The sequence below is a fragment of the Neophocaena asiaeorientalis genome, unplaced genomic scaffold (assembly GCF_003031525.2).
Source record: "Neophocaena asiaeorientalis asiaeorientalis breed wild unplaced genomic scaffold, Neophocaena_asiaeorientalis_V1.1 scaffold189, whole genome shotgun sequence".
In the NCBI taxonomy this organism is placed as follows: Eukaryota; Metazoa; Chordata; class Mammalia; order Artiodactyla; family Phocoenidae; genus Neophocaena; species Neophocaena asiaeorientalis.
Genome location: NW_020174049.1, coordinates 595,161 through 612,326, shown reverse-complemented (window position 1 = coordinate 612,326; position 17,166 = coordinate 595,161). Strand labels below are relative to the sequence as shown.

The 17,166-nt window shown below is 33.9% G+C and overlaps 1 protein-coding gene across 2 annotated transcripts in view; it reads left to right on the top strand.

Annotated features, from left to right (window-relative positions):
• Positions 1–17,166, top strand: part of TBCK (TBC1 domain containing kinase) — a 225,683-nt gene that overhangs the window by 176,325 nt on the left and 32,192 nt on the right. For both annotated transcript variants that reach the window (XM_024754047.1, XM_024754046.1), the window contains exon 24: positions 14,713–14,888. In XM_024754047.1, the coding sequence (XP_024609815.1) occupies positions 14,713–14,888 (176 nt within the window). The remainder of the gene's footprint in view (positions 1–14,712; positions 14,889–17,166) is intronic.

The following is a 17,166-nucleotide window of genomic DNA, read 5'->3' as shown; positions in this document are numbered from 1 at the left end:
TTTCATGCCCAATTTGTATTTTGGAATCTAGAACTCTAGTCAGATCCAAAATGAATTCAAAAATTAGTTTGCTTTTGAAATACTTTCATTTTCAATAAGAAAATTCTTTTAAGAAATGGGTACTAACCAGTTTAACATCATGGAAATTATCCATTAGATTTATCAGTTTATATTCTATAAATTGTGTGTTATAAACCTAAAGTACATCTTGATGATCTCTGGCTTTAGCCTGGTTGTGACATATACATAACCTTTCTGATCTCATTAAAATCAGAATCTCTTGGTTTATGTGAGAGAAGTTTGAAATACAGCTGAGTACATTATTAACATTGAAACTTCTGTATCTATATTCTTATAAGACAATTCTTATAAGAATTGTCTGGAATGGTTTGTTGTTTGTTACAATAAATGATTAGAGATTAGAGACAAGTAAGTATCCTTCAATTTTAAAGTCTTCTTTCTTCACAACTAAAATTTTGAATTTCCCTTTACTTTAGGTATCTCGATTATATATCAAATAACAGTGGTTGGCTGATACATGATATTAGCTGATCATTCCAGCAGATATTAGTCATGGTACTAACAGTTAATACCACAAGCACATTAGAGATCTCACCAGCCTTATCCTTTGTACAGCGATAAGGACGAGAGAGGTAGATCTCTAGACTTCCTCCCGTCAGGATTTACTGAAGCTTCCAGCCAGAGAGTATTTTGGTTGTTTACTTGACTTTGGTTATATAGTGAGGGGAGTGATGGAGGAATTTCCCAAGTGACAAGGAACACATGAACAAAAATTTCCTTCTATGTATAAGGAAAAGAATAAGAGTGAGAGAGAAGGGTGATGAAGTCAGTAACCTAGTTCAATTAAAGGCTGTACCTTGGAAAGGTAGAGTTTGAGATGAGAATATCAGTTTGACTAAAATACCTCGTAGTCACCAGCTGGTTCTACTTCCTGCATTTCTGCTGCCATTGAAAGCTGACCGTAAAGTTCTATGTGAAATAGCAGCTCTGTCGCATTCCAGAAGGAAGGTATCACAAGTTCTACCTTTTGGGAGCTCAGCTGAGTGGAGCCACTCTCATGTTTAACATTTCCATCTTGTTTACCTCAACCCAGGAAATCTGTCAGGTTCTGGTTTTATATGGAAAATTATTTCCAGAATCTTTTAGAAAATCGTATAGAGTAGCACCAGCACCACCACTCCCCCCAACACGTTGCCATGTTGACCCTGTTTTTGATCCTTAAATCACTATGAGAATTCTTCACTTACCGCCTCCATTTCTTCCACCCTCACTTCAAACCACTTTAAACTATGAAATGTTTCCCAGCTACTTGTCTTTGAAAGGCATAAGTTCTTATTGATCCAAGTTTATATAAGCATGTCATGCTTTATGAATAATACTTTACTAAGCTTCACAATTAGAATCATTCCTGAATCTCTTTAAGTAGAAACTCCTGTGGTGTCATTAAATATTATGTGTAGGTTTCTAACTTTTGTCCTAAGAGGTAAGCAAGAGTTTTGTGACCTGTTAACAGTCGAAAATCAATCAGAAAAAAATGTCATAGAATTCTAAAGCTAAAACAAACGTAAGCTATCTGATCCTGCCCCTTCGCTTTATACATGAGAAAACTGAGGCCCAGAGAGATGAAATATCTCAAAATATCTATATTGTATATCAAAGAGAAAATTACTTTCTTTACAGAAATTTAGCTTACACACAATTTTTCAGGAGCACGTCTGTGAAAATTTTAGCATAAAATCCCTAATCACTGAAAAAATTCTATCTCCATTCCTCTTTGTGTTTCATATTCATGTACAGTATCTCTTTTATTTGAGGGAGAAAAATATTCTCTCTAGTATGACAGCTGTATTACACAGCTTCCAGAGCATTACAGTTTTATTTCAGACTCCATTTCAGATGCTATATTTCTATATCTTAGAAATAGTAACCTTTCCTATTTTCCCTAAAAACAAGGAGAAATGAAAATACTATAATGCCATTTAAACAATTTATTGTTTTAAATATAGAGATAAAAATAGCTTTGCAGATTGATAAAGTTTTTGATGATAGTTTTTTTTTTGTTAAAATTCCTTTGAGAATGGTAGTTAATGTCTGCCTGTGCCATCTGCAAAAGCCTGTCCCTCCTCATACGTGAGCTAGAAATATCTAGCACTAAGAAAGCAGAGCCTATTGTAGACATGGGGGAAAACAAGAATTGATATTGCTCTAAAAAATCTCAACTTTATGTATTCTAAGCCTTGTTAATAGTTTACATAGTTTAAGATTTTCTCAGCAGTGTATATCTGTGCCTAACAAAATTAACATTTTTTCCTTTTTTCTTCAAAAATTGTTTATTATTTCTCATGACTTAAACTGCAGTTTTTATGTGGATAATTCCAAAAATATGATCCTCTAGCCATGACTTCTCCCAAACACCAGTTTATGTCTCCAACTGCATTTCAACACTTCAACTTGGTAGACCCTAGGCACCCTCAATTTTATACATCTGTATCAGAACTTGTCTTCGCCTTATCTACTGTCTATCACTGTTACTACCTTCTTTTCTCCCTTAATCACCCATGTTCAAAACATAAAAGCCATCATTTACTCATCCCTGTCCTTTATCTTCCATATATTTTCTTACAATGCCTCTCATATATTCTTCCTCTTTATCAATACACCCAATTTTACTGAATAGCTACTGAGTTCCAGGCTCTCTGCTAGGTAGTAGAAGTATAAAAACAAACAAGTCCTAGTCCCTGCTTTCAAGGAGCTCATGGTGTATTTATTGGAAGAGACCAGTATCAGTATGGAACAGGGGTTGTAAACCTGAGACACTCTGGTTACATACTTGTAAACTAAACTTTTAAAAATTCTTTCAAAATGAAAATAGCAACCTGACAAATTTCTGCCTTGTTCATGCCAGGATGAATTGAAACAAATGTGGAAAGAATTTTAAATGAGAAAGGCTTTATTCAGCATACCTCCTAGAGGTAGAACCGAAGCCCTAGAAGTAGAATCAGAACACCTTCCCCGTGTGTTTGATAGAGTTGCTTCACACAAAATATGCATGCAAAGCCCCACTTCTTTACTTGGCGAACTCCTCTTCATCCTTTTAATCTCAACTCAAATGTTATCTTTGTAAAGAAGTGTTCCCAAACTGTACACTTTCTCCTGGCAGATGAACCACTCCTTCTTCTGTATCATGACAGAAACCAAGTTGCAGTGAGTTCCGGAGTGAATGAAAAGAAAGTGGAGATGAGAAAGTAGAGGGATAGTAGCGAGGGAAGCACTTGCCCCTTGGAGAGTAATTTTATTATTTAGTATTCATTCTTTATGTTTATCTTTCACTATGAATGGGAGAGAATTGGATGTATTTGTAGGCCTAGGAAAAATCTGTAGGCCAATACAAAACTGTATTTATAGGCCAGGGGAATGACTGAAGGAAAAAAGAAGGTAATGAGTAGAGCAAAGCTCTCCATTTCCAGTGTCATCACTTAATCTAAATCTTCGTAAAATTCACTTTCTAACAAGTCTTTCTGCCTATCATTTTTCCCATCTCTAATTCATCGTTCAAGATATGGCCAAATTAATCTTCCTAAGATACTGCTGTTAACATGTGACACATTCCTCCAAAAATCTTATATCCTTGAGCTTCTCTGTCTTTCAGAGCCCTCATGATCTGTCCCCTACCTACTTATTCAATACTGTTTCCCTCTAATTCCCAGGATGATGCTCAGCTCAGTAAGACTAGTCTCTTCATTGTCTTTTTCATACCCATTGACTCTAAGTTCTATAAGAACAAATATCTTTGTTGTGTTCATTAATGTATCCCAAGCACATTGCATGGTACCTAGTAGGTGCTCAATAATTATTTATGGACCATTTCCACGCTCATTCACACTTCAGAACTCTTACAATTACCTACTTGTGCAACACTCTTCTTCCTCTTTTATTTATTTATTTATTTATTTATTTATGGCTGTCTTGGGTCTTCGGCTGCACGTGGGCTTTCTCTAGTTGCAGCTAACGGTGGCTACTCTTCATTGCAGTGTGCGGGCTTCTCATTGCAGTGGCTTCTGTTGTTGTGGAACACGGGCTCTAGGAACGCAGGCTTCAGTAGTTGCAGCACGTGGGCTCAGTAGTTGTGGCACATGGGCTTATTTGCTTCACGGCATGTGAGATCTTCCGTACCAGGAGTAGAACCAGTGTCCCCTGCATTGGCAGGTCGATTCTTAACCACTGTGCCACCAGGGAAGTCCCCTTCCTTTCTATTTTTCTAAACCTTACTGTTATTTCCTGACTGAAATGCTAGTTCCTCCACCTATATTTTGCTAACTACTTCTCCCCATATTGTGTTTATACCTTTCCCTGTATTCTTATAGTATGCAGCTGTGATTCCGTACATGGAATCTTATAAAAGAAGCAGTGTAATGATGTGGTTAAGAGCTCAGACTCCAGAGCCAGACTAAATTTGAATCCTGGCTCTGTTACTTACTGATTATGTGGCCTTTGTTAAGTTATTTAACCTTTCTCTGCCCCAATTTCCTCCTCTATAAAATGATCAAAATAATAAAACCTACCTCATAGAATTGTTGCAACACTGAAATAAGCTTATATATGTCAAGTGCTTGTCATAGTGACCAGCACATAGTTAGCACCATATAAGTGTTCTCTGTTATTATTGTATAGTTTTATTATTGCATTTTTTTGTGTATTTGATATCATTTATTACCTTAATACTTTGAAAAGTCAAGGCCCACATACACACACACATGTATATATATTATTGCTTTTATGTTAGTCTTTTTTTTCCAACCAGATTAGGGACTCTTTGAGGTGGAAATGATATTGTCTCTCTCAAGATGGCCAGCACAAAGCTAGTAGATTAAATATTTGTTAATTGGTGATTTATTAAAAATTTAGACTCTAATAAGACTACTTTACCATGAAATTCAAGCTGCTTCATTTGGGATGTGATTTTTAATAACAACTTATTTTATATAAAGATCTACAGTCTACCAAACATTTTTACACGTATTATATCAATTGATCCTCACAGTAAATTTGTGAGTTAAGTGTCATCATTCTCGCAATACAGCTTAGAAATGTAAGGTCAGAGAAGGTAAGCATCTTACCACCCTCTCTCTCAGTACTGCCAGAGGTATAGGACAGATTATTAAGTCTCCTTACTTCTTGCCTGCTCAGGTAGGTATAGGACAGATTATTAAGTCTTCTGTGTAAACAGGCATTCTACTACAAAATAGAATGTCAGCCACCCCTTCTTTCAGGTATGCCCGAATCTCTACAAATGATTGTCTTGGGCACTCCCCATCACTTGCCTTGTGAGGGAGGGGGCGTGATTTGAGTGTTCAGAAACACCCACTCCTCTACCCTGCAAGATGAGAACGGAAGGGCATTTTATCTTGAACAAAGGGGATGCTGGGATGTTAGTTGGAAGTAGTAGAGTAATTTCTGTCCCTTCTCAGCCCTGGGGAAGACATTGGTGGCTTCTGTTGGCAGTTTCTATTATTTGGTAGCACATTAGAACCTCTTTGTTTCAACCTAGGGACAACATCATTCAGCGTCCTGTTACACATGCATGCATTTATTTATCAAACATTTCAGCACCTTCTCTGGGCAAGACCCTCTCATCTCTTGCTATGAGAGATACAAAAGAAATCTAAGAAATTTAAGCTATTGATATACCTGGCTCTTTGTTGTCATCAGCATGTTTATATTGATCCAGTCTCTCTCCTAGAAACATGATATGTCACTTGAAAAGATCTTTGAGTAGAGTTTTGCTATTATAAGTTGTCCTAAAGAGTGTTTATTTTCATCGTGTTGAAACATACATTATTTAATACATGATTAGTCCTGTGATGCTTCCTGCCTTATAAACGTGCCTACTTTTGCTTTTCATGCTTTCTGATTTATATTTCCACTTTTCTTTTAGAAGATTATCTTTAGTATTACGGGTGGTGTTCCAATTCCAATTATTTGGTGAAATTTAATAGTCTTTCTAAGTGTTTTTGCCCAAAATTAAGGTAGATCTCTCTGTATATGAAATGTATGCAATGTGTGTCACTTCCTGTGCTGCCTCATTTTAGGTTCTAGAATTATAAAGTAGATATTTAATAAACGTTACTTTGCTTCCAAAGTGAAGAGATTTTAAAATGACTCAAAGAGCCAGTACTGTAGACATTCTGAGGTCATCCTGTCCCTGAGAAAATCCCTCAAAAGCTTTAAGAAACAATCAAATCTACCATGTATCTTCTGAAAGCAGCACTCCTGGCCTCATTTATACCCAGGTACTATAAATATCTTTTGGAATCCTTAATTTCCAAGTGGCTTTAGAGAGGGTAATTATTTATATTAAGATTTTATCCCTCTTTCTCACCCTTCCCCTAAACACACACACACACACACACTCACAAACACACACACACACAAAATAGCATAATATATGACAGTTGCTTCCTTCCATAATGAAGGGTGTTTGCTGTTTTGTTTTTAACCTTCTAATATACATTATGAGTATGATCACATATAGAGCTGTTTCTGAATGCAGGATCAAAATATATTACTCTTAAAGGAAACACAATTCTTGCTAAGAAAAATATCAGCCATTTAAGGCAGTAATCTACTAAGTAATTTCTACTATCTTACGTTAAACAAGGAAAACTTTATAATTATTTAGTGATGATAATGTAATTTACATTTGTGTTGGTAGAAGTTTGGAAAAGTATATTAAATATTCTTCCACATAGCCAACAGGCCCTTTTCTCTAAATTCTTCATACATCTGATGAAGAGGTAGATAAACATCAGTTTATTCAAATATTTCTTCATGCAAAAAACAGAATAGTCCTTACCAATGAAACATTCCAGTGAACTTCAAACATTTTTTATTCAATTCTCTATATTAGCTTTTGTGTGTCTCCTTTCTGAACTTGAATGCATGAAAGCCTGCCCTACTTGCTGATCCTTTTTTTTTAATCATTTTAAAACTTATCAGAATTTAAGAATAATAGTGATTTTATTGTATTTCTTTAACATCTCTATATGTTTTCTAGTGCCAGATCTGATTACCTGCAATGGTGAATATAGCCATGAGTTCTTATTTGTGAAGCCTTTTTATATTGCTGTAAATATTTGAAAAGAATTGTCTTCAGACAGATTAGATTCATAGTTATGAAGTATTTAAGAGAAGTATATAATAGTGCTGGTTGAAAGCAATCATATTTTTATAAATGTTTAAATTTTCAAAAACAGCTCATACTTAATTATTAAAATTTAAAAACAGAAAATCACTAAGAAAAAAAACCACATTAATTCCACTGACTCAGAGATTAGCACTTTCACCATTTCTACGCATCATTCTTATATATATGAAAATATATGTATACACACATGCATGTGTTTACACACACACTCACATAGTCACTATGATATACATCACCAAGCTGGTATCTTGGTGAATTTATTGTTTTATAGGGTCTTCTTCCCCTTGATAATATATCCTGAATATTTCCTCTCCTAAGTAGTATTTTTCTAAAATATGATTTTAATGGGTGAATGATATTTCTTTATATGAATTCATTGTTACTTATCTTATCACCTTTTATCATGCGTTGACATTATTTCCAGTTTTTCATAATTTAAGAAAAACCATGTTTGATAAATATTTTTCCATACTACTTTGTACAATCTGTGATTATGTCCATGGAACAAATTTCCTAAAAGAAATTTCTATTGCATGCATATTTGAAAGTTTTTAATGCATATTACTAATTTTTTCTCCAGAAAGTTTATGTTGATTCACACATCTAAAACATGTGTATTTTATTTTACTTACTGATTTTTACTGAAGTATAGTTGATTTACAATGTTGTGTTAATTACTATGTACAGCAAAGTGATTCAGTTATACATATATATACATTCTTTTTTTTAATATTCTTTTCCATTATGGTTTATTGTAGGATATTGAATATAGTTCTCTGTGCTATACAGTAGGACCTTGTTGTTTATCCATTCTATATATAAAAGCTTACATCTACTAACTCCAACCTCCCAATCCATCCGTCTCCCAAACCCCTCCCCCTTGGCAACCACCAGTCTGTTCTCTATGTCTATGATTCTGTTTCTGTTTCATCGATAGGTTCATTTGTGTCATAGTTTAGATTCCACATATAAATGATATCATATGGTCTTTGTCTTTCTCCTTCTGACTTCACTTAGTATGAGAATCTCTAGTTGTTTGTATGTTGCTGCAAATGGCATTATTTTGTTCTTTTTTATGGCAGAGAAGTATTCCATTGTATATATATACCACATCTTCTTTATCCATTCATCTGTTGATGGACATTTAGGTTGTTTCCATGTCTTGGCTATTGTGAATAGTGCTGCTGTGAACATAGGGGTGCATGTATCTTTTTGAATTATAGTTTTGTCCAGATATATGCCCAGGAGTGGGATTGCTGGATCATATGGTAGCTCTGTTTTTAGTTTTTTGAGGAACCTCCATACCGTTTTCCACAGTGGCACTACCAGAACACTTACCTACTTTTTCTATTTCTGTGATTGTATATACATTTTTCTAATATTTCTATGATTGAGGTAAAAAAGTTTTCTTTACCTATTTGTGTTTATTTTGTCAAGTATATGTATACATCTCCCCTCGCTTCATTTTAACTAAGCAGATTTTTTTTCTTATTGGTTTGTCTTATTGATTAAAAGAGTTCTTTATATAATAAGGGCATCTTAAATTTTTTTCATGTATATTTCTCTTCTTTAAGAGTTCAGCTTTTTCCGTATGCTTAAAAATAATTTTAGTCATCAATACTTTTTCTTTTGTGATTCCAGTTTTTACACATAATTTTTTGTTCCACTTATAAATCATTTTGCTTTGTAGTATAAGATAGAAACATGATTTTATTTTATTCTAGGTAATAAATGATGCCAACACTATATCCTAAATAATATACCCTTTCCCCCAGTGATTTGATATGGAATCCTATTCTTTTACCAAATATTTATATGTATTGGAGTCTGTTTCTGTGCATCCCATTATGTCCTGTTTGTCTTCTAGCCTATTCTGGTGCAATATCATGTGGTATTATTTTATACAGTTTTAACATATTACAATGTATTTTATTATTTTTCAACATTTTCTTGACATTCTCACCTATTTAGTCAACTTTAGAACTTATGTTTCAAAATGAAAAAGAAAGATCCTTTTAGAGTTTTGATTAAATTGTAATATATTAATACATTGTTCTGAGGAAAAATAAAGATCTTGTAATACTGAATCTTTCTTTCCAGATAGCATTTTATGTCTCTCAGGTTTTTCAAATGCCCATCACAAAACTCTTTCATTTTCTTCAAATGTGATTCTCTTATTTCTAAGTATTTTGTTTTGGAGGAATATTTTGATATTGTGATTGAAAGCTTTTGCTCCTTGTGTTTTCTTACTGGCTGCTGCTGCTGTAGAGAAAAGCTAATGATTTTGTTGTATGTATGTTGTAACTAAAACCGTACCAAATTCTTACCAGTTTTATTGGATTTTCCTCTGATTATTCTAGATTTTCTAAGAAGACTATTGTCTAAGAAATATATTTTTTTCCAATATTTACACTCAGTATTTATTTTTCTTATTATCTCCACAGCAACTTTTATAACAATAAAAATAATAATGCTGATAGCTACAATATTATTTCTCCATTTTTATTTTAATAAGTCTGCCTCTGTGGTTCATCATTAATTAGAATGTCAAATATTTGAGATGAACATCTGCCTTAATGAAATCTTTCATCGTTCTAATTAACTTGCCTTCTGGTATGTGTTTACCATGAGTTCTTCTAAAATTGGGAATAAATGTGAAGTTTTATCACATATGGCTTTGTGTCACCTACAATGATGATTACATACTTCATATCCTTTGACTAAAGGTGATGAATTCTTTTTAAAATTGTCCTAATATTGAACCGTCCTTCATTCCTGGAATATGCCCTACTTTGTCATAGTATGCCATTCTTTTAAATTGCTACTGCATTCAGTTTTCTAGTTTTGAGATTTTTTTAAGAATCTATATTCTTAAGGAATATTGGGGGGTGGTGTTTAATGCTCTCTTTGTTAGATTTAAGAATTAGATTATGGTCACTTCATAAAATAAGCTTTCAATGTTTTCTTTGCCTTGGAACAGTTACAAGATAGAATTGCTTCAGGAAAAAAATGTGTTTGACACCTTTCTTTAAAGTAATCATTTAAAAACTTTAAAATTTTACCTGTATTTACAAAGTTTATTCAGTTTTTCTGCGACTTTTGAATACACACACACACATATCATTCATCAGTTCTCTTCAGCTCTACTTAGGCCTATGGATATTTAGGTCTATTCAGATTTTATATTCTTTTGGGAATATTTGGAATCAATTTTTTTTATTTTTTCAAATATTTTTACATGCTTATATTCTTTCTCATTTATAGTTAATTAGAAAGAAAGGAAGGAAGGAAGGAAGAAAGGGCGATATATAAAGAAAATATAGAGAGAAAGAAAAAATATAAAAATATGTTTGTTTATATTTTTCTCATTTCTTATCATGCACACAGTTCACATACAGGTTTTCTAGTTTTATTGATATTCCCCAAAGTTTCAACTCTATTTTTTTTTATCTATTTTTTCCTTCATTCATATTTTTATTATCACTGAATTATTTTGCCTACTTTCCTAGGGATAGTTTTTTGTGTGTGTTTATTTTTTTGCCTTCTTTATATACACCTAACTTCTTTCAATTAATTAGAGTACATTTTGTAAGCTTATATGGTAGCAACTGTCATCTTCAATTTTTCAGTTGAGGAAAGGAGAGATGGCTGTGAGAAATTATTGAGGCAGATATAGATTTCAGTGTTCTTGATTAACCATTACAGTGCCCAGAGGCTAGAGAGAATCTTATGATTTGCCATCCCTGAAGATTCTGTCTAGTAATCCGGACGTAACAATAGATTCTGTAATGTTATTTAATCATATTTTTATTCACTCATTCATTCATTAAATATCTATTAAGTTTTTTTGGTTCCATACCTTGTGCTATCTTTTGGAGATACAAATATGAAAAGACACAGAACCTGCATTCAAGGATGTTGTAAGTCAAGGGTAGAAACAGATAATGTATTACAAGTATAGTAATTACTATGATGGAGGTATATACGTGTTGTTTGGGAAACATACACATAGCACAAAGTTACTCAGGAAAAGTAATAGAAGACTTAGGAAAACCATTTTATTCATTTATATTCAGCAAATATATTTTAATATCTTTTATGTGTCAGATAATTTGCTGAGACCTGGGGAAGACATAGGCATAAAAGTCATTTTCCTTATCCTTGAGGAGCTCTCAGTCTAGTGGGAAGTAAATAATCCTATTATAATAAAGATGTATACCTGATACCTATGCAGACACAGAAGAAAAACTAAGTAAGACTGCCAGGAGTCAAAAAGACTTTCTTCACAGAGAAAATAGTATTTGAGCTGATACTTGTAAGGTGAGCAGGGATTTATTAGATGGACAAAGTGTGGCATTCTAAGCAGAGGGAGCAACGTGGGCAAAGGTGACACAGTGGTATAAAAAGGCAAATAGTCTGCTAATGCCAAAGTACATGGTAAGGGATGAGAAAAAAAGGTGAAAGATAGCAAACATTTATTGAACTCTGACAGTGTGTCAGACACTATTCTAAATATTTTATATAGATTAACATTTAATTCTTACAGCAGCCTAGGAGGATTCAGGTAAATGCTGTTATCCCACTTTATAGATGAAGAAATTGGGCAGAGCAGTTAAATATCATGTCCAAAGTCACACACTGATGAGTGGACAGCCAAGATTTGAGTCCTGGTAGTCTGACTCCAAAGCCTATGGTCTCCTGCCTATTATAGACAGAGACCAATTTATAAAAGGCTTTATATTCTATACCAAGGAATTTGGATTTCACTCCATCAGTGTCTAGAAGCCATGGAGGTGTATTTAATTATAAAATTTACATGATGAGATTTTTATTTTAATTCATGGCATTTGGCATATGGATTAGAAGGGATAACTTTAAATGAAGAGCGAAGCAGAGAAAAAAGGAGGCAGCAAGAGGGGCAAACAGCTTCTACAGTCCATGTAAGGGATGATGGAAGCCCTGAGATAGAGCAGTGAATCAGGCAACAGATTCAAGTGTTATTATGGTGGAATTTGGGGATATGTTCGATGGGAATGAGGAATAAGGAAGAATGAAGAATCTACGATGATTTTCAGATTTCTGTCCTGGGTAACTAGGTTGAAGTTAGTGCCAGGACCCATGACAGAAAATATGGGAAGAGTGTTCTAGATACTGGCTCTGTATTCTCATAGTTAATATGTCAGGGATGCAAGGATTTCTAAGTACCCGCAAATCAGTCAGTGTGATATACCACATTAACAAATTAAAGAATAAAAACCATATGATTATCTCAGTAGATGCAGAAAAAGCTTTTGAAGCATAAAAAACTTTCCATTTATGATAAAAACTCTCCAGAAATCAGGCATAGAGGGAAAATACCTCAGCATAATAGAGGCCATATATATGACAAGCCCACAACTAACATCATACTCAATGGTAAAAAGCTAAAAGCATTTCCTCTAAGACCAGGAATGAGACAAGAATGCCCACTCTCACCACTTTTATTCAACATAGTATTGGAAGTCCTAGTCACAGAATCAGACAAAAAGAGATGAAAGGAATCAAAATTAGAAAGGAAGAAGTAAAGCTGTCACTGTTTGCAGATGACATGATGCTATATATAGAAAATCCTAAAGACACCACCAGAAAACTACTAGAGCTCATGATGAATTAGGTAAAGTTGCAGGATACAAAATTAATATATAAAAACCTATTGCATTTCTATATACTAACAATGAACTATCAGGAAGAGAAATTAAGGAAACAATCCCATTTACCATCGAATCAAAAAGAATAAAATACCTAGGAATAAACCTACCTAAGGAGGTAAAAGACCTGTACTTGGAAAACTATAAGACACTGATGAAAGAAATTGAAGATGACACAAACAGATGGAAAGATATACCATGTTCTTGGATTGGAAGAATTACTATTGTTTAAACAATCATATTACCCAAGGCAATACACAGATTCAATGCAATCGCTATCAAAATACCAATGACATTTTTCACAGAGTTAGAATAAATTTTAAAATTTGTATGAAAACACAAAAGACCCCAAATAGCCAAAATAATCTTGAGAAAGAAAAACAGAACTGGAGGAGTCATGCTCCCTAACTTGAGATTATACTGCAAAGCTACAGTAATCAAAACTGGTGGTTGCACAAAAACAGACACAAAAATCAATGGAACAGAATAGAGAGCCCAGAAATATACCCACACACCTATAGTCAACAAATCTACTACAAAGGAGGCAAGAATGTACTATGGACAAAAAGTCTCTTCAATAAGTGGTGCTGGGAAAACTGGACAGCTACATGTAAAAAAATGAAATTAGAACATTTTCTAACACCATATACCAAAAAAAAGTCTACCATTTCAGACTCCAGGTACCATGACAAAGTCATTCTCCCAGAAGTTTAATGAACGCCGTAAAATACCTGTCTTGTTACCAGGTTTGGATTTTTGCTTGCTTGGTTAGCATTATCAGTAACACATCCAGGTAGCCCTTTCAGAAAACCCACTCTACTGAAAGATATTTTTTATCAGTAACGTTGCTAAATAAATTCTGACTCTAGGTTAAAAATAGAATATTAATTTTTTTTTAAAAGTCATTCTCATACCAATTGGTTTCTGATGTTTGGATATCTAAGTTTAATATAATTGTATGTACAGGTTCTTGGGCAGAAATGATAAATGATAATTATATGTACAGGTTCTTGGGCAGACATTTTCAGACCTGTTCTATAGTTATTCTAAATTCTTGTCCATTGTCAATAAACAAAGTTCCATGAATTTGAAACCCTAGTCACACAGGAAAATACCAATGTCAGTGACTAAATAAGACGTAAGTTGTATAGAGGAAGTTTTACTTTTATGCCCCTAAGTGGATATTGTATAATGAATAGAAAAATTGCATATAAAACTGTCTAATAAAAGGGAAGCTAGATTCTGTATGTTTATAATTATTTTTTTTAAAAGCAAAGTAGTATAATTTGTCCAAAATATAACTTACTAATCTCCTAAAGTTAATTTGCAGAGGAACATGCTTGCAACATATTAAAGTTCTTTGCTGATACACACAAAAAATTTCAGAAAGCTATGAATTTGTCAGTGATTCCTCTCCTTCCGTTCTTACCATTTCACAAGGCAATCGGTCTTTCCTTTGAAAAAACTCCTCACATATGATGCATTTGATTAGAACCAACACCAAGGTCAAATCTTTCCTAAATCAGTCAGTTCTGCCTCATCTCTTTCTATCACATTTGACCCAGGAACTTGTAGTGAAGCAAAAGAATAATGCTTTCCTATATGTGTGACTAATAAAAAAGTAAGTATCAGTGGTAGGGAATACAGTTACACAGTACACTGCTAAAATGAGATACAGTTTCCTGTTCTCCCATATGCTATAGTAATTGATATAAAAAACCTGAAGATATTCTGTACTGGCTATAGTTTGTCTCTCTATAATGTTCTCAATGTTTGTGTTGTTTGTGCATCTTTTTTCAGTCAAGAGAATCCATTCCATTAAATGACCTAAAGTCAGAAGTATCACCCCGGATTTCAGCAGAGGACCTGATTGACTTGTGTGAGCTTACAGTGACAGGCCACTTCAAAACACCCACCAAGAAGACAAAGTCCAGTAAACCAAAGCTCCTGGTAGTTGACATCCGGAATAGTGAAGAGTATCCTTTACACCTGAGGTTTTAAAGGGTGGTAGTGCTTCATTCGCATTGCTTCCTTTTAACTTAAAGGGCATGTGGTAGGAACAATGAACATAGCTGGGATTCCTCTGAATTCAGATAGCTAAATAACTCTCAAACTGGTTGCCAGAACAGACTTGCATAATGTTTCATAAGATAACATTACATACCAGAAACCTTAAAATATTTCCCAGACAACGCCAGAATAGTGGGCTATTTTCTTGGTTTTTGTGTTTCACTGCTGTATATTGCTGTTCTTGTGGGAATCCTTCCTTTAGCAAAGATGAAGCGTAAGTATTTACTTTGTCTACCTCATAGCCTAGAGAGGAAAGTGAGCCTGATCTCAACACTGAACTTTTATTTATTATAATTTTCAAAATATTGGCTTATAGAGAACATGTTAAAGTATTTTCCACTGACATTTTAATATTAAATGTACCATAACTTCTGGTGGTTTTGCTTGGCATTAAAGTATGAAAAGTTACAAAATAGTAATAGTTCAGTCTTTCTCCTTATATTTTCATCATCTGTCAGATTTTTGTAAAGCATGCCTTGGTGCTCTATACTCTAGAATCTAGGTAAATGATTTTCAGATATTTTTTGAACCAGGTAACTCCCTTTTAAAATAAAATCTTTCTTAAAGACTCAATATATAAAATATAAATGTAGAAATTTTTTACAATTAATTTTCTTCATAAGTTGGTGGGAAGTGAGACTAAAGTAGGCAAAGGCAGCTTATAGAGAATGTTGCATAACATGCTAAGAAGTTTGGGTTTTATTCCATAGGCTGTGAGAGTATTAGAGAATTTTAATCAGGTAAGTGGCATGCTCAGATTTGTGTTTTAGAGAGATTAATGCAGTGGGAAGAAGGATGAGAATGGAGGTAATGGTGCAGGCAAGACTAGAAGGATAGAATCACCCAAAGATTTGATGTGCATAAATATTCCTTCATATCTGCAGTCACAGAGAGTGAGGTCTCTAGCTTCACCCTGAAATAACCTAGTTTTACTAGGCCCTTTGGGTTGGTCTCTGTGCTGGAGAAAATCCAGGAAAATGACTTCTGTTGCTGTTTCTTACTTTTTTTCTCATACTGTATTTTGACAAAAGAGAATTCTATATCATGGCACTTACAAGTATTGATAAGTAGTGGTGCCACTAGCTAGGAAGGCCAGGAGGCATTTAGTGTATTTTCAGCTGCCACTAGTTACTCTAGGTTTGGCACAATTCTGAAATCTGTTTACTCAACAAATATGTTAGATGTATTCTAGATACTGTGTTAAACATTGTAAGAGTTTCATAGATGAGATAAATACAGATCCTTCCTATAAATTATTTAAAGTCTTAGTGGAAGTCAGGTACATTAGTACGTTTTATTTAAAATCAAATTGCTGTCATGAGAGATATACAGATACTGTGGGAAGGGAAAATTTCATGGAGAAAACTCTCAAAGCATGGGTAATACTTGAACACTCAAAAATATGGAGAAAAGCTATTTAGGCAGAGAAAAAGACAGGAGCTGGGCAGAACATGTACTGGAAACAGCATGTGATTCAGTTTGGCTGGGATTGAAGTAAATAGTTTGGTTCTATTCATAAGGGCTGAACTGAGAAATTTGGGCTTTGTCTTATAGGCAGCCATGGAAGGTTTCTCAGCATGGATGTGATAATCAGAGCTGTGTTTCAAAATTTTTAATGTAACATCATGAATAAAATGGATTTCCAAGGGAAAAGGTGAGAGTTGGAGAAAACAGAATGCTACTGAGATAGTCTAAGCTCAAGGTACTGAGTGTCTGAAATAGGCAAGTGAAAATGGGACTAGAGATAGGAGGATGCTATTTATTAGTACACTACAATTGAATATTGCCACTATTGAGATGACAAAAATGAGGTTTTAGACTGACTTGGGGACGGTGGTGCTGTTCAAAGAAAGCAACAATAGATTTAGCAAGAAAAAATGATATCTAAAGATATAATTTTTATATCAGTTAATGCTATTTTGTTATATAATAGGAAACTTCTGGCTTTTGATATATTAATATTAAAGGTATAACATTTACTTTGAGCTCTTTAACACTAATTATAATTAGCTAACATAGCAAACAGACAAGAACATAAAAGTACGCATACCTTCAGAAGTGGTCTGGTAAGATACTAGTATGCTTTGTATAGAGGTATGATGTCACTAAGTGAGAAATGCTGTGCTTTTTTTTTTTTTTTTTTTTTTGGGGTTTTAAGGCCCTCCCCTTTTTTGTCCTTCCCCC